Source organism: Mus musculus, chromosome 6 (genome assembly GCF_000001635.26).
Source record: "Mus musculus strain C57BL/6J chromosome 6, GRCm38.p6 C57BL/6J".
In the NCBI taxonomy this organism is placed as follows: domain Eukaryota; kingdom Metazoa; phylum Chordata; class Mammalia; order Rodentia; family Muridae; genus Mus; species Mus musculus.
Genome location: NC_000072.6, coordinates 128,476,789 through 128,498,096, shown reverse-complemented (window position 1 = coordinate 128,498,096; position 21,308 = coordinate 128,476,789). Strand labels below are relative to the sequence as shown.

The 21,308-nt window shown below is 44.0% G+C and overlaps 1 protein-coding gene and 1 long non-coding RNA gene across 2 annotated transcripts in view; one reads left to right on the top strand and one right to left on the bottom strand.

Annotated features, from left to right (window-relative positions):
* Pzp (PZP, alpha-2-macroglobulin like) overlaps positions 1 to 14,530 on the top strand; it is a 43,154-nt gene extending 28,624 nt beyond the window's left edge. The window contains exons 18-36 of the mRNA NM_007376.4: positions 1,344 to 1,518; positions 1,969 to 2,197; positions 2,778 to 2,904; positions 3,268 to 3,389; positions 3,618 to 3,669; positions 5,857 to 5,940; positions 6,425 to 6,601; positions 6,842 to 6,932; positions 7,418 to 7,574; positions 8,004 to 8,078; positions 8,238 to 8,415; positions 8,950 to 9,191; positions 9,998 to 10,216; positions 10,564 to 10,694; positions 11,114 to 11,204; positions 11,911 to 11,979; positions 12,437 to 12,539; positions 13,192 to 13,233; positions 14,371 to 14,530. Coding sequence (NP_031402.3) covers positions 1,344 to 1,518; positions 1,969 to 2,197; positions 2,778 to 2,904; positions 3,268 to 3,389; positions 3,618 to 3,669; positions 5,857 to 5,940; positions 6,425 to 6,601; positions 6,842 to 6,932; positions 7,418 to 7,574; positions 8,004 to 8,078; positions 8,238 to 8,415; positions 8,950 to 9,191; positions 9,998 to 10,216; positions 10,564 to 10,694; positions 11,114 to 11,204; positions 11,911 to 11,979; positions 12,437 to 12,539; positions 13,192 to 13,233; positions 14,371 to 14,393 — 2,387 coding nt within the window. The 3' untranslated portion in view covers positions 14,394 to 14,530. The remainder of the gene's footprint in view (positions 1 to 1,343; positions 1,519 to 1,968; positions 2,198 to 2,777; positions 2,905 to 3,267; positions 3,390 to 3,617; positions 3,670 to 5,856; positions 5,941 to 6,424; positions 6,602 to 6,841; positions 6,933 to 7,417; positions 7,575 to 8,003; positions 8,079 to 8,237; positions 8,416 to 8,949; positions 9,192 to 9,997; positions 10,217 to 10,563; positions 10,695 to 11,113; positions 11,205 to 11,910; positions 11,980 to 12,436; positions 12,540 to 13,191; positions 13,234 to 14,370) is intronic.
* The window catches only part of Gm10069 (predicted gene 10069), a 64,525-nt gene that overhangs the window by 5,185 nt on the left and 38,032 nt on the right, over positions 1 to 21,308 (bottom strand). Inside the window, exon 3 of the long non-coding RNA NR_028593.1 lies at positions 9,054 to 9,206. This is a non-coding gene — a long non-coding RNA (predicted gene 10069). The remainder of the gene's footprint in view (positions 1 to 9,053; positions 9,207 to 21,308) is intronic.

Genomic DNA, 21,308 nt, shown 5'->3' with positions numbered 1-21,308 from the left:
GAGAGTGAATCACAAAGAAATTTATTTTAAAACAATTCCTTGGTATGCCTATGCATTTGCCATTTACTAAAGGGGAAAGCAAATTTGCAAACTATAAATGTGCTTGTCTATATTTGCATAAAGAATTAAGTTTTAGATGTATATTGGATACTTAAGGATTTGAAGTATCTGCAGTGTTTCTCAGCCTTGATTGATATGTTGACTTTATAATACTCATCGATGCTGAGAGTGACACGTCACATAAATACACAGTAAAAAACAGTAGATGCATGTTTACGGCCATTTCAGACATCATTGGACATTCTATGCCAATGCTAAAACTCATATGTTTTTGTCAAACTCAAGTCAAGGACTCAAACAACAGAAGTTTTTTAAACTCAGACATTCTAAGTGATACAACCTAAAGATAGACTAGTTTGATACCTTTGTGATAGAAAGAAAATACTAAAACTCCTTACGTTGCTTCTATTAGAGCAGAAACCTTTATACAGAGAACAAAATGGCTGTAGCTCATAGCACATGACAGCCTGGAATCTGAGTCAGGGTGTTTCAAGGGCAGTGTGAAATACACATGTTGCGTGCTTAGGTCCAAGGTTACAGAGAAATGGACACTGCACACTAAGAGCACACCTGAGGTTCATTTCATCTTTGATTATGGATCGGTTTTAGTCAGATTTCTGAACTCTTGCTCCAGCTTATTTCTTTGTTCTTTGTTGTTCACTGCCAGTGCCCATGGAAGACATAGCTATCATTTCAGGGGAAGAGCCATCCTAAAGAAAACTATATTCACCTTATTTATAAAGAACAATATACCCATCTCTATTCAATGAAGCAGTAGAACAAATGTGCCGGGCAGTGGTAGTGCATGCCTTTAATCCCAGCACTTGGGAGGCAGAGGCAGGGGGATTTCTGTGTTGGAGGTCAGCCTGGTCTACAGAGTGAGTTCCAGGACAGTCAGGGCCACACAGAGAAACCCTGTCTCAGAAAAAAAAGAACAAATGTATAAAATACATAAACTATTAAAAATAAAAACAAAACAAAACAAAACAAAAAAAAGAGCCAGGCATGGTGGCGCACGCCTTTAATCCCAGCACTAGGGAGGCAGAGGCAGGCGGATTTCTGAGTTCGAGGACAGCCTGGTCTACAGAGTTCCAGGACAGCCAGTGAAACACAGAGAAACCCTGTCTCGAAAAACAAAAACAAAAAAAAAAAAAAAAACAAAAAAAAAACCCAAAACAAATATATATATAATTTTCGGGTAGATAGATAGATGACCCTCTTCTACATCCATCCAAAATCAGTTAGGAGAATGGGGCTCATCAATTGTTGTCTTCTCATGACAGTGGCACCTCAAGCCTTAGCTGTGGCTGCTTCAGGCCCAGGATCCAGCTTCAGAGCAATGGGCGTGCCGATGATGGGGTTGGACTACTCTGATGAAATTAATCAGGTGGTGGAAGTAAGAGAGACAGTGCGGAAGTACTTCCCTGAGACCTGGATCTGGGACCTGGTGCCACTGGAGTGAGTTGAGTGTCCCCTGGGATTTAGCATAGGTGAAGGTGTGAGTCCCTGCTCTGGGACTTTGGGTCCTGCTCCTGTCTTTCCCTTCTACAATCTCAGAGCAAAAATAATAATAATGATAATAATAATAATAATCCCTCTCCCCCTTATGTGGTTCCCAGGCAACAGAAGTAACAGAAAATAGGAAGCTGTCTTCTCCCCCAGGGAAAAAGAAAGGGAGCAAGAAAAAGAGAGAAAGAGGGAGAAAGAAAATAAAAATGGGAGGGACAGAGAAGGAGGGCAGAAGAGGGGAGGAGAGAACTTCCAGAGACTAACAGAAGCATCAGACCCCTAGATTTAGTTCCATGTTTTCTGTGCTTGGTTTCTGAACTATAGCTTTCTGGTTTGTTGTTTGTTTGTTTGTTTGTTTGTTTGTTTGTTGTTTTTCCTGTTCTTTTTCCTCCATACCAGCGTATCCGGGGACGGTGAATTGGCGGTAAAGGTCCCCGACACCATCACTGAGTGGAAGGCCAGTGCATTCTGCTTGTCTGGAACCACTGGCCTTGGCCTCTCCTCCACCATCTCCCTTCAAGCCTTCCAGCCCTTCTTCTTGGAGCTCACTCTCCCATACTCTGTGGTGCGAGGGGAAGCCTTTACCCTCAAAGCCACCGTGCTCAATTACATGTCTCACTGCATTCAGGTAAGGGCGCTCCTCTGCAAGTGAATGGAAGCCGCAACACCTCTCATTACCTAGGGGTCCTCAGGCCCCTCCTAATGCTATGTGAGATGTGCTCTGACTTTGGAAGGGAACAAGTACTCAGAGAAAAGTTCCCTGCCAACAAACTATTTTCATTCAGGAGTCTGTAAATGTTGCTAAATTCAGATATTATTTCCTGGTGGTTACTGTGTGTGTGTGTGTGTGTGTGTGTGTGTGTGTGAGAGAGAGAGAGAGAGAGAGAGAGAGAGAGAGAGAGAGAGAGAGAGAGAGAGAGACTGACTCACTGTGCACACAGTCCAGACTGACCTAAAAACTCCCACCTTCCTGCCTCAACTAGCAGTGTGTGGAATTCTACAGTGTGTAGCCATGCCCAACTGACCTACTTCATATGTAAAGCCTGTCTAAAGAAATGCCTCTTCCTCTGTTCACACAGAACTCCCAGGCATTTACACCATTCCTAATAACCCTCAAGTCCCATGTTGCAAACATCTAAACTTCAAAGTATGTGCTGTCGTTTACCCCCTCCTTCTGATTCTTTCTACCTGTCTGGGTTTGGAAACAGATCCGAGTGGACCTAGAGATTTCTCCTGATTTCCTGGCAGTCCCAGTGGGGGGCCATGAAAACTCTCATTGCATCTGTGGAAATGAAAGGAAAACCGTGTCCTGGGCTGTGACCCCAAAGTCGCTGGGTGAGTGGCAAAGCTGTCAACTGGTTTCATGCTTTGTGTGGCAATGGTTTGTCCTGGCTCTGATCCCAGGGCATTCTACTCCCCTTGAGTTTAACTGATCAACTAAGCAGGAAACTCTACACTGTGGGGGAGGATAACATTTAACGCAGAATAACTGTGGTTCTCGGGATTTTCAAATACGCGTATTTGCTGTATGTGTGCCCCGATGCACGTGTGGAGGTCAGATGACAACTTGTGGGAAGTGGTTGTCTAATTCTACCACGTGGGTTCCAGGGATCGAGCCCAGGGTGTCAGGCTTGGCAGCTGAGTTATCTCACTGGCCTGGGCATTACCATTTAAAGCCATCAAAATTTTATCTCCCAGGGGAGGTGAACTTCACAGCTACCGCAGAAGCCTTGCAGTCTCCAGAATTGTGTGGCAATAAGTTGACAGAAGTGCCAGCCCTTGTACACAAGGACACTGTGGTGAAGTCCGTAATAGTTGAGGTGTGTGAGCACTGAGTCTAACGTTTGACATCATGTTTGTAATCTGGGTGACTGTATCGCATTTCCAAGTTTGTGTATAGGCCTACAGATCAATTATTTTTAATACTTAAAAGTGACTGTTCTGGGGCCTTTTTTTACTTCTATGTGATGTGTCTTGTATGTGACGTGTTTTTTTTATTTGCATGTGACATACCATTTTACCTTTTTTTTTTAACTTTCAATGCTAAGCCTGAAGGAATTGAGAAGGAGCAAACGTACAACACACTGTTATGCCCACAAGGTAAGTGTAACAAAACAAAATTCTCAGATTAAGCCATGTACTAGAATTTCTAACTGTGGGAAAAAAAAACAATCTCTGGGATATGGATTACTCTGAAGAAAAAAATAAAAACTTGTATGCTCTTTCCTTGCAAATCTAAAGATATCTCATGGAGAGAAGCCCTTTCTTGGTTGAAAATCTCCCAGGGTGGCCTCATTTTCCCCAGGGTAATAAGGACAAGCACTATTGAGAATTATCATTATTGTTGTTATGATCATCATAGTTTAAGGATAAAGAAAAGGCGTGGTGAAAGACATTGCCAGAATGTTCCTGCTTAGTGGTGGGAATTAAAACCCTTCACTGGGACAGGATTCCTTCTAATATATCATGTCCTCCTTCTCAGACTCTGTTGAGGATGTTGAAGGATCTGTGTGGCACTGGTCTGCTGCACTGTTACATGAATAATTTAAATCCATACTTGTGCTTTGATTGACAGTATCTCTAGAGCACCGTCACAGACGCCAAAACACTATTTGACTGACACTGTTAGTGTGATCATATAAAAATCTCCATCTAAAAAGTTGTGCACCATCTAGAATGTTCCTCAAGGTGAGGCTTTGTCTACAAGTCTGTTCCCTGTAGAGATGCCCTCCAACTCACAAATCCATCACAAATTGGAATAGTAGGAGTCAAAATACGTTTACCACACCTAGAAAGATGAGTCTGCTGGCCAGCAAACCTGAGGGCTTCCCCTGTCTCTGCCTCCCCAGAGCTGAGATGACAAATATACACTACCATGCCTGGTTCCCTCCCCCCTCCCCCCCACCATGGGTTCTGAGGACCAAACTCAGGACCTCGGGGTGAACATTCTCCTGACTAAGCTACCTTCCCAGCCCTAGGAAATGCTTTAATGTCAGCTAGGTCCCAGATCCACACATCATTGGTACACATCTCCTTTCTGGTCTCAGCCTCAGCTGCACTTACAGGCTTGCAGGTCTAACAAACACCTCAGAAGCACCCTGCTGGCAGAGGGAAGCTTTGCTAGCCTCACAGCCTCTGCTACCTCATACTGTGGTCATTTCAGTCATTTACATGTCAAGTATAAAAAAAAAAAAAAAACACTTGAATCTGCCTTCTGTTGGAAAAGGTCCTTCCTCCACTCGCTCCTTTCATAGCTTCCCTATGCTCCACAGAGCTAGAACCCTTAATGTCAATCATGCTCAAGCCCTCCCACCCCTACAAACCATGGCTGCTGCCCTGATTTTCTGCCAGCCACAGCAGCCTTCTCCTTCATCTTGGAATACATTGATCCTGCTTCAGTCTCTGAAGTCTTTTTACGTTTGGCTCACTTTTCCTGGAATTATCTTTCCAACAATATCTACAAATCTTGCTCCGTGACTTGCTGATGGTCTCTGAACACAAATGACTTTATCGATAAGTCTTTCCATAGTGAGTGGCCTCCCACTTCCTGATTGCCCGCACTTTACTAGTTCAGCCCATAAACAGCCTCTTTTAATTTTCTCCAGTACCCACCACTGTCAATCTCACTAAATACGTCGTTAATTTGTTTACAGATTCCTGTAGGAGTAAACAACCTGAGAAATCAGGAAATTAGTTTTAAAAACCTCCACTCACAACACTTAAGAGGGAACTAGCACATACCACACACTTAATACATACTCGTGAGATGAATGCCTGTGTAAAATGTTAACAATCACAGGAATTGCAGCTAGGGAGATGGCTCATTAGGCCAAGCATTTGCTGTGAAAGTATGAGGGTCTGAATTTGGATCCCCAGTCCTCGTATAAAAGCTGAACAAGACAGTGTACGCCTATAACCCCAGTCAACACTAGGGGACTGAGGAACTGGGCAGGAGAACCCCAGAGGACTCTATACACGTATGTACGCGTTCATGCACACACACACACACACATACACACACAGAGAATTAATATAATCCATGAGAGAGAGGAAGTCCTCTGTAAGGAAGGAAATCATATCATCAATAAAAATGTTGCCATAAAACAAATGGCTTTGGGAGAAACTGAATTGCATCAAGAAATTGCCTAAAGTCTAAGAGATATGAAAATGTTGCATCTAATGATAAGGAAAAATATTTGACAAACATAGAACATTTCTTTCACTGCACACACACACACACACACACGCACACACATAGTATAATTGTCTACTGTCTTCTTTCATTAGATACTGAGTTACAAGATAATTGGTCACTGGAGCTTCCACCCAATGTGGTTGAAGGATCTGCCAGGGCTACACATTCCGTTTTGGGTAAGTCTCTCAGCCCAAGCTATAGCAGCTGTTCCTTGCTGTAATACTGTGTGTGACTAATGATGCCACTAAGCACCAGATGTTAGACTGAGAAAAGGAGCGGCAAGTACAGGGCTACCCTGTGCATGAGTGAGACAATGGGTTGAACTGATACTGTATGCAGCGATGTGCTTTGGTCAACTCTGACAGCTGAGAAGGGCTGTGTTCTCATCTCCCAGTGATCCATGGATGGACAGCATATTCTAGAGGATATGGAAATCATAATTCCATTTTCCCAGACATCATGGCCCATCAGAAAAGATGTCGTCTCTTGCCATTCAGTTTCTTTCCTGCTCGCTGTGTGTCCTGGAGCCATCTGTTTTACTCATTTCTTGTGTAACTTTTTTTTTGTCTTTCCTTCCTTATAACATGGTCTCTTGGTTATATTTTCTTACTACAATACAAGCCATCTCGATATCTCTTTAAATTTCTCTATGTTCCTTAGGTGATATACTGGGCTCTGCAATGCAAAACCTCCAGAATCTTCTCCAGATGCCCTATGGCTGTGGGGAACAAAACATGGTCCTTTTTGTCCCTAACATCTATGTTCTGAACTATCTGAACGAGACACAGCAGCTGACAGAGGCGATCAAGTCCAAAGCCATTAACTACCTCATCAGTGGTAAGCAACTTTACCAACATTTCCCAGTGCCTTCTTCTTGGTTAAGATTTGGTCATTATTGTTGCTGTATTTCCAATCAAATGACCCTCCTGAGGATAAGGAGTCTCAATAGTGTCCATAACCTTAGAAGGATGTGATTAAAACATCTTTACTCAATGGTTCTTTTATAGGGTTAAGACAAACAAATAATAATTGACTAATGTCGCTGCAGTTCATACATGACTGAAATTCCCTCTCCAGGGTACCAGAGGCAGCTGAACTATCAGCACAGTGATGGCTCGTACAGCACATTCGGGAACCATGGTGGTGGCAACACTCCGGGAAATACTTGGTAATATGAAGCTGTGTCTTCCTGCTCTGCTGATCCGAGGCTGCTTCGGGAGTCTAGAAATAGCTGTTCTCTTGCACCTGGGATTCTTTTCCAGAAAATTTACTCATTATTAAAACTCCAAATGTTAATCCTACTGATCCCTACAAACCCGCCTACTCCCCCAGCACAGCTGATAACAGTGAAATCAAAGAGGCAGAGGTGTAAGGCAGGAAGTGCAGTTGTTCACAGCGATAGGAACGAGTTCTCATTGCCCTTTGGAAAAGTCAGGGAAAGAGAGGGTGTGCAGTTTTGATGGGCATGCAGTTTTGATGGGAGGGTGCTATAACAGTTCAAAAAAAAATATCTATTCTACTAAAGACCAAAGGAATGACACTATCAACTGATACCCCCAAAATGAGCCCTGCTGAACCGTGTCCACAGGCAGCCCGTAGTGAGCTTTAAAAGTAATGTTGCCCTGCTATCTCCATCTTTTTTCTGTTGGACAGGCTCACTGCGTTTGTGCTCAAGGCCTTTGCTCAAGCTCAGTCGCACATCTTTATAGAGAAGACACACATCACAAATGCTTTCAACTGGCTCTCCATGAAACAAAAGGAGAATGGCTGTTTCCAACAGTCTGGATATCTGCTTAACAATGCGATGAAGGTGAGGCCCTGCTTCTCCGCTAGCGTCTCAAGGTTGCCATCTATAGGAAGGGGGGGGGGGGGGCTTCTGTAAAAGTTCTTCAGTCCATCAGGCTGGAGAGATGAGTCTGCGCTTAAGAGTGGTTGGTGCTATTGAGGAGGACCTCTTTGGTTCCCAGCATCCTTCTCTAGTGATCACAACCCCTTGTAACTACAGCTCTGGATGACCCAATGCCCCCCTCTTCTGACATCAGTGGGTACTGCATTCGTGCACAAACTCACACATAGATGCACGCATATACACACGATTTTAAAATCTTAAAAGAAAAAGAAAAGAGTTCTCCAGTCCCGATGACATAACTCGGAGGGTCTAATGCTTTTAAAACAGACTTAGCCGACTCTGGCCAGCAAATACTGTGGTGTGTGAGAGTTCTCCCTCTGTCCCTTCCAGGGTGGTGTGGATGATGAAGTGACTCTCTCTGCCTACATCACCATTGCTCTGCTGGAGATGCCTCTGCCTGTCACGGTAAGTATATTTCCATCCCTATACCTCCTTCACATAAAAGATCTAGAGGAAACTCCTCCCTGGTTGTAACAGAGTGGCTCTCAACCTGGGGTGAGCCTGGTGGGTAGCTCCTAAGCTTGGTCCTATAATTCTGAAATTGGCTTTCATCTTCTTTTACAGCACAGTGCTGTGCGAAATGCTCTATTTTGCCTGGAAACGGCCTGGGCCTCCATCTCACAGAGCCAGGAAAGTCATGTCTATACCAAGGCATTGCTGGCCTATGCCTTCGCCCTGGCAGGAAACAAGGCCAAGAGAAGCGAACTGCTTGAATCCCTAAACAAAGATGCTGTGAAGGAAGGTAGGCACTTCTACTACAGAGTATACTTAGCTAGATGTCACCAGTGATACAAAGGCAGAGTCCCTCTTGTCCAACCTTAACCAGAAAGAGAACAAGAGAAACTGTCATTGATCCAACACCTAAGTGATAGGAACCAGTTTATTGACACGCACATTACTGATTTTATATAATCCAGCTGCTGGTGCTACACAAGCACTTAAGAGACCCAAAGACTCCCCCTGTGATCATCTGGGAGCTTGGTATACTTCCTTGCTAAAGACCTGCTCATTGCCAGGCAAGGTGGCTCACTCACGGCTTTAATCCCAGCCTTAAAAAGCAGAAACAGGTGGATCTCTGAGTTCAGGTTCGAGGCCAGCATGGGTCTAGATAGTGCGAGGGTGTCTCAAAACAAAAAAAAAGGGGGGTGCTGGCAACTGTTTAAAGCATTTATGCATTTCCTTTGTGCCAATTCATTAGCTGAGCTAACTGTCATTCATAAGGCTAGGTTTTAAAACCGTGTTTTAAGCTTAAAATTCCATCCTTTCTGTTTGAAAGAGGATTCGCTGCACTGGCAACGCCCTGGGGATGTTCAGAAAGTGAAGGCCTTATCTTTCTATCAACCTCGGGCCCCTTCTGCCGAAGTGGAGATGACAGCTTACGTGCTTCTCGCCTATCTAACCTCTGAGTCTTCCCGGCCCACACGGGACCTGTCTTCATCAGACCTGTCCACAGCATCCAAGATTGTGAAGTGGATCAGCAAGCAACAAAACTCCCACGGGGGCTTCTCCTCCACTCAGGTCTGTGGAGAGACCCTACGAGGGAAAGAGAAATCAATTAATCTGCATATAAACACAGACATATTCTGGGAGTTAGATAGCTGAGTCATGGATGCTTCTAACTCGTATTTTCTCCATTCCTCCATCACCAAGTCCCACCTAACTCACATATGGAGCGCTGCCCAGTCCTCCTTACACTCCCCTCACCTTCTCCTCACTCGGGTCCTCAACATCACCATGGGTCAGTTTCCCAAAGTACTGTTTTTATGTAAAAAAACAAAAAACAAAAAAACAAAAAACAAAAAAAGACCTACTTCCATGAGAAAAAAATTACTTGATTTTCATTCACAGACTAAAATTCTCTAATATTCTACCTAAGCTACTTCCTGTCCACAGTCATCACGGGAAATATGCTGCGTGGTCCTTACGCTGTTTCTGGAACAGACTTGCTGCCATTTCTGAGACCACTTGAAACATTCCAGCTCCTCCACGAGGCTCCTTTTCCCTTCTATATATATATTTTTCACTATTCAAGAATTATCTTATTTCTCACTTTTAGTCTTCTTTTTCTCTTAACCTACATTTTCTTCTTCTCCACTTCTAACTTGCAACAAATATTGCAACAAAGATTTATAAATTACTGGGGTCATATTTCTGTATATGTTGTAAATTTGTGTAAATGATAAAACATATTCCTCCTGAAGTAGCTAGATTGGGTCCCCATTAGTATGCAGGCCTGAACCCTGAAGGGAAGCTAACACTGTACATTCGGTGTGGCCTTGCCATGGCTGCTTTCGCTGACATTTCTGCATCTTTCTTTTTCTCAGGATACAGTGGTGGCTCTCCAAGCCCTCTCCAAATATGGAGCTGCCACTTTTACGAGAAGTCAGAAAGAAGTGTTGGTCACCATCGAGTCTTCAGGGACCTTCTCTAAGACTTTCCATGTTAACAGTGGCAATCGCCTGCTGCTGCAGGAAGTCAGGCTGCCAGATCTGCCCGGAAATTACGTCACCAAAGGGTCAGGATCAGGATGTGTGTACCTTCAGGTGAGGCTTCTGGGGCCCAGAGAATGGGCATGTGGGAGAGGAAATGTTTCATTTCATTGCACAATCAAAATGGAAATCTGTGCTAAGGTAATAGTTGAGTTACTTAAAGAGGATTCGAGAGCCGGGCGTGGTGGCGCACGCCTTTAATCCCAACACTCAGGAGGCAGAGGCAGGCGGACTTCTGAGTTCGAGGCCAGCCTGGTCTACAAAGTAAGCTCCAGGACAGCCAGGGCTATACAGAGAAACCCTGTCTCGAAAAAACAAAAACAAAAACAAAAACAAAAACAAAAAGAGGCTTCGACGTGTTCCGGCGCTGAGATAAAGAATTTTGCTGTTGTTGTTTTCAGACATCTCTAAAGTACAACATCCTCCCAGTGGCAGATGGAAAAGCACCCTTCGCTCTGCAAGTCAACACTCTCCCCCTAAACTTTGACAAGGCAGGAGATCACAGAACATTCCAGATTCGCATCAACGTAAGGTAAATCCTAAATTGCAACCTGGTCCACTTATAGAACATATAAAAAAGTGGGGGAGGGGGACGCTAACCTCTGTCAAAGGAATGCATTGTGCAAAGTTATGCTTTAAAAAAAATGGGCTCTTGTATTTGTTAACAAGGACATTTTCTTAAAGCTTACTGAAAGGCCTTAACATTGAGAATATATCTCAGGACTATACACATAGACATTATCATTCACTTTTACACTTATATATGCAAATATACATACACACATATTATGTATATTCTATCTGAAAAGGGGAGAGAAAAATGGTGAGATTTCCAAACAAGTACACAGATATGATAGAAAGAAAAGCTGAGTGGTAAGGTTATGCTTCTGGCTTCACTGAGTCCTGAGGGATGCTGTAGGAAGGGCTGATCTCTGTGTGTTATCTACACAGCTACACTGGAGAACGACCCAGCTCCAACATGGTCATTGTTGATGTGAAGATGGTATCAGGCTTCATACCTATGAAGCCATCCGTGAAAAAGGTAAGCCTAGACCATCAGTAGAAAGAAATCTACTGCCTAAACCATTGGTGAAAAGGGCTAGCCTAAACCATTGGTAGAAAGGGCTAACCTTAAACCATTGGTAGAAAGGACTAACCCTATTGATTTAATTTTATTGATGTAGTTTTTACAGAGCTTACTCCACAAACCTGCCTCTCCAGATTATAATTCTGTCATTTACTACGGTTTATACTGGCTAGGGTGTCTACTTTCTAGCTTCACACTCAATGTACTAGCAAACCATTAGCTATCAGGTATGTGGACTCACTTTCAAAAAAGATGTATATGCACACATATATATGAATATCCTTATACATCCCTAGGATGTGTATATATCACATATATGTATCTATACACATACACATGAATAGAAAGGATTTGATAAGTATCATCATTATGACTAGTATTCCTAAAAGAAATAAAAATCGCAGGGTGTGGTGGAGCACACCTATAATCCAAGCACTCGGGAGGCAGAGGCAGGCGGATTTCTGAGTTCAAGGCCAGCCTGATCTACAAAGTGAGTTCTAGGACAGCCAGGGCTATACAGAGAAACCCTGTCTCAAAAAACAAACAAACATTACAACAAACAGAAATAAAAATCAATAGTTTGTATTCTCCATAGAAGCCTTTACTATGATAAATACCTGCAAACTGCTCCTACCATAAACCTTCCTCATTCCATCAACAGCTCCAAGACCAGCCTAACATTCAGAGGACTGAAGTGAACACCAACCATGTTCTAATCTACATTGAAAAGGTGAGACGCTGTGACTCTGTGTGGTGTGTAAGAAGTGATGGAGGGTCTAACAAGACCATCAAGAGCCAGGTGATAGTGGCACATGCACTTTAATCCCAGTATTTGAGAGGCAGTGGCAGGCAGATCCCTGTGAGTTCCAGGCTAACCTTGTCTACAGAGCGAGCTCCAGGGCAGCCAGGGATACACAGGGAAACCCTGGAAAACTGTCCCCGAAAAACAACAATAACAATAAAAGACCATCAAGAGTTCAGAACCAGTCTTACTGCCACTCCTTTATCACATGCGTACACACACACACACACACAGGCAAGGACAAAATAGCTACAAAGGGAAATGGGACCAGGACTGATCTGCAAAGCTAAATTTCTGGCACTAGACCACTCACAGAATTTTTGCACATCGTCTTTTGTTAGCTATGTTTACCATTGAGTCCATTTCTCTCCTCTCCTCTCTGCAGCTAACCAATCAAACCCTCGGTTTCTCCTTCGCGGTGGAACAAGACATCCCAGTAAAGAACTTAAAACCAGCCCCCATAAAAGTCTATGATTATTATGAGACAGGTGAGTGGAATCCAGGCACGCTGAGTTTTGATAGGAGACACTGCCTAGTTTAATGAAAAAGTTACCTTAAACAAAACACCACAACTTTTCACCAGGAAAAAAGTGAGTCTATGGTCACTTATAATTATGTTTTTGTATATTGATCTCTTGGGAGCACCTTAAACAAGCCTTAGGGCCATTCTGATGAAGACATCATGGGAAAATTGGTCATGAGTTCTAAAATTTTCCTTTAAAGTGGCTTGCTCAGAGCTGGATTATTCTAGAAAGGTAGAATAGCAATATTTTTTTAAGATCACATCTTGCTACGGATATGTGACATAAAACCTACCATTTGATCTATTTTTTTTTTATGTGCTGTAGATAATCTCCCCAATGGGGTTGGGGGACAGTACATAGTAGGAAATTCTTCCCTTTAGCCCCAACTCTGAACTTGATTACGCTATGCTAACAGTGTTAACGATGTCTCCTCCTTATCTGAGCACATACAATGAGCACACAGTCAGAGCAAGTCTGGAGTCTACTCCTCGCTTCTGTGCCTCAGCCCTGGGTCTCTTAGGCCCCACCCCCAATCAAAATAACTTAAGTCTAGCCTGTATTTTCAGGGGTTTTCCCACAATTAACCACTTTCTGCTCAATCATTTCTGTGTTCTAGATGAATTCACCGTTGAAGAATACAGTGCCCCTTTCAGTGATGGTACAGTATGCTCGAATCTAACGCCAAGTTAAACACAGCAAATGAGTACCTGCTTGAGTCTCCATACTAGACTGTTTTTATAGCTTAATGTTTTGTATTATTAATTGGACTGTATCAGATACACTGTAGAATTTAACAGAAAAACAAATGCTAGTGAATTATAATTACTAGTACCGGAGTAATTTGTTTTTCATTAAATTTATGAATTTGAGAGATGTATTTGAGAGAGAACATGAAGTTGGATAGAGAGGAAGGTGGAAAGGACCTGGGAGGAGTTGGAGAGGAGAAAGAATATGGCCAAAATACATAAAATTCTTCAAATGAAGAACTATATATATATATATATATATATATATATATATATATATATATATATATCTTCATAAATTATATATATATATATATAATTTGTGACACATAAAAATTAAATCATCTTCCCAGCACTTGGGAGGCAGAGGCAGGAGGATTTCTGAGTTCGAGGCCAGCCTGGTCTACAGAGTGAGTTCCAGGACAGCCGGGGCTAAAAGAGAAACCCTTTCTCAAAAAACAAAAAACAAGGGCTGGTGAGATGGCTCAGTGGGTAAGAGCACCCGACTGCTCTTCCGAAGGTCTGAAGTTCAAATCCCAGCAACCACATGGTGGCTCACAACCATCTGTAACAAGATCTGACGCCCTCTTCTGGAGTGTCTGAAGACAGCTACAGTGTATTTATATATAATAAATAAATAAATCTTGGGGAAAAAAAAAGAAAGAAATGAGAGAGGGGCTGAAGAGACTTTAAAAACAAAAAACAAAAAAATTAAGTCATCTAATGTTTACATTCTATTAACACACATTTTTCTAAGACACTTAAATGTACACTGGATAAGTTCAATGTCACTGCATTTAGCCACACGGCACAGCAGGGCAGGTCTCATACATAAGACATTCCTTTAGATTGATTGACAGGGTCACTCTTTCACAACCAATCATTTTCCACAATACCTTTGGTTCTCATTTTTAAACTTTGAAGAAAATCTGAGAACTGTTTTGTTGTTAAAGACAGTTAAAATTAAAGGTTTATAATTGAATATTAAAATTAGTTCTTTCAGTAGGTGTGCAACTCCCCTTGATATTTCTAACTATTCTTCTATTTAGGCTCTGAACAAGGAAATGCTTAAAAGTCGGAACCTATAGATGTCCTCAGAAGGACTCCTCCACACATGAAGAACCAAGAAGAAAGACAGCAAGATAAACGGAAGGGAATTAAAAAACCATAACATTTATATGTTGAATAAAGTTATGACATTTACATCTGTGGGTTTTTTTTTCCTTTTTGTACTTTTATCTTTATATTTATTTTCTGAAATAAGGTTTTTATTCTCTGTGGCACTTTTAACAATACCTAACGAAGTTGTAAAAAGAGAGACACTGGGCTGGAGAGGTGGCTCAGTGGTTAAGAGCACCAACTGCTCTTCCAGAGGTCCTGAGTTCAATTCCCAGCAACCACATGGTGGCTCACAACCATCTGTAGTGGGGTCTGGTGCCCTTTTCTGGCATGTCTGATAACAGCTACAGTGTATTCATATACATAAAATAAATAAATCTTTAAAAAGAGAGAGAGAGACTGGGAAATTTAAAAAAAAAAAACAAAAAACAAAAAAAACTGTTTGTTAGCCCGAAAGGACATGGAGAAAATGAACCTCGGTTTTCTAATATTGGAAAATGGCCCCAATGCTCATCAATAAGGCCATTGGTGGTCACACAAACTGTGACATGATCATACCAGGGCACTGTTGCACAATATTAGATGGTGCACACAATCTATAATCTCACCTACCTACGGTTGTTTTTCAATAAACTAAAAAAGTTCCAGATGAATAAAGAAAGAGATGGTGTCAGAAGTGAGGGTGACACAGTTGGTTTTTTTCTTTTCCAATTCACTCTTAAAACTGTTTCTAACTTTAATGTATAATTTCACTTGATGTATCTCATGAGAACACTTAAAATGCTTACAAATGAAAACAACCAACAGAACTGTGGTGATTTGTATATGCTTGGCCCAGGGAATGGCACTATTTGGAGGTGTGGCCTTGTTGGAGCAGGTGTGGGCCGTAGGTGTGGACTTTAAGACCCTCATCTTAGCTGCCAGTCTTCTCCTAGCAGCCTTCAGATGAAGATGTAGAACTCTCAGCTCCCCCTGCACCATGCCTGCCTTGATGCTGCTGTGTTCCCACCTTAATGATAATAGACTGAACCTCTGAACCTGTAAGCCAACCCCAATTAAATATTGTCCTTATAAGAGTTGCCTTGGTCATGGTGTCTGTTCACAGCAGTAAAACCCTAACTAAGACTAGAACTTTATTTTATTTACATATTTTCATGCTGAATGCGTTCCCATGTCAGAAGTTTTTGTTGCTTTGGTTGCTTCTAGAATATCTTTTCTTCTGAACAGCCTTGTCTTCCGTCTTTGGAACAGCTTGTTTGTTTTCAGTGTGGACTGTCTCCGTGTAGCGAGGCAGGGGAGCTCACTGGTGGGCTAATGGCCATCCTGGATGCTTTGTTCAGCTGGATGTTTAATGATAAAAGAATCTACACCCAAGCCCTCACGCTGAACTTTTGGTTCTCAGGCATCTTGTCTCGTTACTGTTCACTCCCAGAAGTTACTGCCTGCCTCTCAGGGAACATCATGCATAGCTACTCAGCCTGAGGCTTGGATAGACACTTAACCAGCGTGGGTTACAAAGTCCCACAGACGGACAGCAGGAACATGCAGAGACATTTCTGAGTGGGTCTGCTCATCCTCTGACATGCCACAAAGTTGTAAGCGTCAGACGAGCTCATGATTCGTGAGCTCAGCCTGACCTGAGAATGGAAATCAAGACATGAAAATTTCTAAATGCGTTTTAAGCTCTGGTGTGTAGATCAGGCACTTCCTTCACAATGCGACAGGGCACCAAGCACAAACCATAGATCTACAAATTGATTCAGGAACAGTCTGATGAAGTCACATCTCCAAGCATCAGATAACCAGAGACTTTGGTGGTGCCCTGCTGCCATCTAACCCAGCCTAGTCCAGAATTGCTTCTCCCTTTGTATCATATCTATACTGTAACGACATTTGAAACCTGCTTGGGTGGTATCAACTCAGGTCGTAGACAGCTGAATCACATCAATTTGCCCAATCCTGACTTTCTCATTTAGAGACTGTTCTGGAGAGTTCCACAATTGCGGTGTTTTTCTAAGAGAATCTGGGTGGTGCTCTAGGGCCCCACACAGTGACTGGAAGCTGAGGAACTATAGCCAGACCTCAGGTGGAAAGTGGGTCCTGCTTTAGCCTGGGCGTGCTTTGCCATCATGAGGACCCTGTTAGCAGAAGAGTGGGATACTCAGATGACAACTGACAGAGAAGGGTACACCCTAAGACCCCTCCTTTCTCCACTCCCTGTGGCCTTGGAGGAGCCTGAAGGAGGAGCAGTGCATACAGAAACCAGGAGAGAGGCTGTGTACTGTATCCGAGAATCTTGGAGTGGGTAACGGGCAGTACTGCCTTCAAATCATGGACACCTGAGAGCTAGGAAGAAATGAATCCCATTGTGGTCTGGGAAGAGATTCGGATGTCGGTGTCAGGCTTGCCACACTTCATGGTCTTCAGAAGCCAAGCTGAGTCCCAGGCACATGCTGGCCTCAAGAATGCCTTTTCGTAACAGTTATCAGCTGTCACCTCCCATCTCGAACTGAGGGTACAGAGTGTGGCACGGCAAAGTTCATTCCAGATCCTCTGTGTTCACAAACTGACATGTCAACTTTTCCGTGCTGTTCAGTGTCTGAAAACAAGCTGACTCAGTGGAGTCCCCTACAGAGAGCGGACCACAGAGGAAACCTGTTCAAATGCCCTACAGTACTTGTCTGAGCCAACATAAAGAAGGCAAGTACTGAAAATAAAGATAATTATTGCCTTCAAATCCCAGACAGCTCTGCGACAAGGCTGGGAGTACGTCCCCACCATGGTGCCATATTTGACTATGCCATCTTTGAGATCCCACTTGGGAGACCACAGTGCCTAGGGTGATCCAGGCCAGTCTCATCCAGGCTCTATTTACACAGCTGCCTCCTTCCGCAGATCTCTCTTCTCTGCTGTGAAGTCTGATAAATCAGAGACAGTCTCTCTAATAAAGACAAACCCAATAGTTCAACAGCTACTAGGGGCCTGCATGTCTAAAGGAGAGTGGGAGGTGGGGGGGAAGAAGAGGACATGGTCACCAGCATGTGTTGCCACAGCCAGTGACAAAGGCTCTTCTTTTTTGCTCTTTTTTTTTTTTAAAGATTCATTTTATTTATATGAGTACACTGTAGAAGAGGGCATCGGATCTCATTACAGATGGTTGTGAGCCACCATGTGGTTGCTGGGAATTGAACTCAGGACCTTTGAAAGAGCAGTCAGTGCCCTTAACTGCTGAGCCATCTCTCCAGCCCCGACAAAGGCTCTTCTGTCCTGCAGTTGCTAGGACAACTAGCCTCTGCCATTGAGTTTCCATTTAAAGGGATGATGGGTTCACTGGTGTCTGTCATGCAGGATGCCAGAAACACACAGCAGGAGTCTGCTCCTCCTGGCACCGTGCAGTGCTAGCCCTCGTGGGCATTGGCCCGCTGCGGCCCGCTGTGGCCCGCTGTAAGCCTTGCCATCCCTGGAGCCCTGCAGACCTGTAGATAAGACGGGGGCTAAAACTTTGAGGAGACCCTTCCTCACACCGTGTCCCATCGTTTGCCTGTCTGCTGGGGGGGAGGGGCTGGGGAGGGGTGGTTCCTGAAGGAACCGCAAACCAAGAAACGTCCTCCCAGGTGCACCCCTGCTGTGGGCCTTTCCTGTCATCCACGCGGGCAGCCAGCAGGGGGGGCAAGAGCCATTCTGTTTTCCTATCCCTGACTCCCTCCCCCTCGACCTAGAGGAAATCAGCCGCAAGGGGGAGCTAGAGGGAGACGGCTGTCCTCAGCACAGAGTCTTTGCAGGAGATTCAATTCATATCGGAAACACAGAGCCCTGACAAATTTATAATAGACCAGTTCCTTCCTCCTTCCCTGACTTCTCAGCCCGGAGCTGATCTTCATTTCACCGAATGTCTAGATTATCTCACTTTCTCCTTAAGGAAGCTGGTAGTGGGAGAGAGGGAGGGAGGAAGAGGGGGGTCAGGGGCAGGAGGAAGACCTACTCTCTGGAATTCGTTGCAAAAAATGTGAATGAAAGCCGGGCGTGGTGGCACACGCCTTTAATCCCAGCACAGTGGGAGAGAGGGAGGGAGGAAGAGGGGGAGGCAGAGGCAGGAGGATTTCTGAGTTCGAGGACTGCCTGGTCTACAAAGTGAGTTCCAGGACAGCCAGGGCTATACAGAGAAACCCTGTCTCGAAAAACAAAAACAAACAAACAAAAAAAAAAAAAGTGTGAATGACGCTTAAGGATGAAGAGGGAGGTTTCAATTTGATAGCTGTAGCGGTACGTAGGGTGCTGGGGCATTCCCCGGGATCTTCTCTCTGTATTCATGCGTTTGTTTAAAATGTCTTTGCTAGAATTAAAAAGCAGTAACCCAAGTCCTCAGGACCCGGTGAAGTATTGTCTGTGCTGAGGTACCATGGATGCAGGCTACAGCTTCAAATAAAACCTCCAGTGAACGAGCTCTGTAGCATTAAACAAGACGTCTTTTTCAGTACCCAGTCCCTCCTCTGCCCTGCTTTAAACCCTCTAACCTACACTCCGGGCAAAAATGGGTGAGAATCACGTTAGTATGTGGCTGCTTCAGTTACATGCATGGGCTGGGGGGGGTGGGGGGGGGCAGGGGGCTTGGTACACTGATGGTGTGCAAAGGAAGGGACAGTCACTGAAGACTCTGCCTCTCACCTGAGACAGGACAGTGGCGACCCAAAGTCAAGGAGAGATTCTCAGACATGACTTGAAGAAAGACTTCCCCCTTCCCCACCCCAGAAATCACTACTCAGCCACCCTCTGCTTCAGCTGGGTGAAGACCCTGGGAATTTCCTGTCACCCTGAAGCCTCAAGTGGAGTCACCTGAGGCCAGTGAGTCCGATGGCCTAGGCCCCTCAACTGTCCACCACCCATTGGCCAATTACACAGTTTTGTATCTGACTTTGTTTTTACGGTTTTTATTTGTCTGTTTGTTTTTGTATTCTTTGTTCTAAACACGATTCCTCCAAATTGAGTTAGCATCACTTCCTCAAAACACTACTGTTTAGCTTTAGGGTGGGAAAGGAAAAGAGGTTCAACCAGTGTTTTAACAGCAGCAACAGGGCCTCAGGTGGCACAGCGGGGTCTCTGAGGTACCTCAAAGCAAGCAGAGCAGGGTGTCTGCTGTTTAAGGTTTCAGACAGAAGGGAAGAAAAGTAGGCTTAGTTAATATGTGGCCTATGCTGCATGGCCAAGGTAGGGGAATAGGTCATACTTGGGTTAAATGACAGGGGTCGTCGATCTGTCTGGGTAAGGGGGTGAGGCCTAGTTAATGTGTGAGCCATTTCCGGGACAGTAGTCAGGCAGATCCTGCCACTCATCCCTGTGTAGCGGGGTGGGGGAACCTCCGTGTGTCCTTGCTCTCTTTGTAATCTTCTCTGCTTATGGCCTGGTAAACTGGAAGACTTGGGGTCTCAAGTCAGGAAGCAGTCGGCTTCCGGCTGAATTAGGGCGTCATTGGGTTAGAAGGTCTCCTTGTTTGGTAGTGGGTAGTCAGGAGACAGTCCTTGGGTCAGAGACACCATGGTATTTGAATTCCCGTACCAGGAGGACACAGGGGGACATTGTCAACTTGTGAAACCATTTGGAGTTGGATTTGTTGAATTCTGGAATAAATGAACAAGGATAATTACAGGAGTTACCAACTAAACCGGCACATCAACGGAAGCAGCAGGAAGCAACACCCAAGACTTTACTCAGCTTCCAAAAAGATACATTTGTTACTCTGTTGGACTTTTTCTGATTTGTTCAAAACAAGGAGGCAGGCTGCTTCTGAGATGGGTTAGAGGAGTTCATGGGAAGGCAAAAAAAGAGTAAAGGTCGTTTTTTAGTAGGGTTTTCAACATTGTCTGTAAAGTTAATCTCTATCAGAAACAAAGAAGCTTTTGAGTTCACACCAGGAAATCAGATTAGTCGGGATTAGCAGTTGGAGTCTTGAGTGACCTACACCAACAGGCAGAGGACCAGAAAAACTAGTTTCCTGCAGTCCTCTGTAAGGAGTTTGCCAAAGCTCAACGTCATTGTTATTCCCCAGAAGTTACTGAAAACAAGCTCTTAACGATGGTGAGGTGGCTCAGCAGGTTAAGAGCACTGCTCTTCCAGAGGTCCTGAGTTCAATTCCCAGCAACCACATGGTGGCTCACACCCATCTGTAGTGGGATCCCGTGCACTCTTCTGGTGTGTGAGGACAGTTACAGTGTACTCATTATAAATGAAATAGATACATCTTTAAATCTGTATCCAGTGAAAAGAAAACAAGCTCTGACTTAGGGAAAGAGGCCGGGAGGGATCTGGGCAAAGGGAGCTGGGAGGAGTGGGGTGGGGGGGGGGGTGTTCAGGATGTACTGTATAAGAGAAGACTATTCTCAACAGAGAGAGGGGGGCTGTAAATATTTTCATGTGAGACTTGCTGTAGTGTGGACAGCTGTGATGGGTGAATCGGCCATCTGTGCCTACCAGTTACACTGTGGCTGTAGCAACATTTTTATTCTCTGTATAACAGCCAGGAAAAAAAAAAAAGCTTTATAAATAAAATCTGGACATGTTGGGCCTCTTTTTTTAAAAAAAATGTAAAGGCCAGTTGAACACAAGCTCACTCATCTCTGCCTGTTTCGTGGTCCCAGCGACACAGCTGCCTCTAGGAATTCCCCACTGCCATCACCACCATGAAGCACTGGGTCCCTTCAAACCGTGAGCCAAAACAGACCTCTCCTCCACTCTATCAAAGCCAGAAGAAAAGCAACACTTTGGGAAATGAAAAATAATAATATACCTGAGGAAACACCCCATGTACCGTTGGGTTAGGGAAAAAAAAGTCATTCCACACTATTACCTTGGGAAAGACACCTATTTGCAGCTG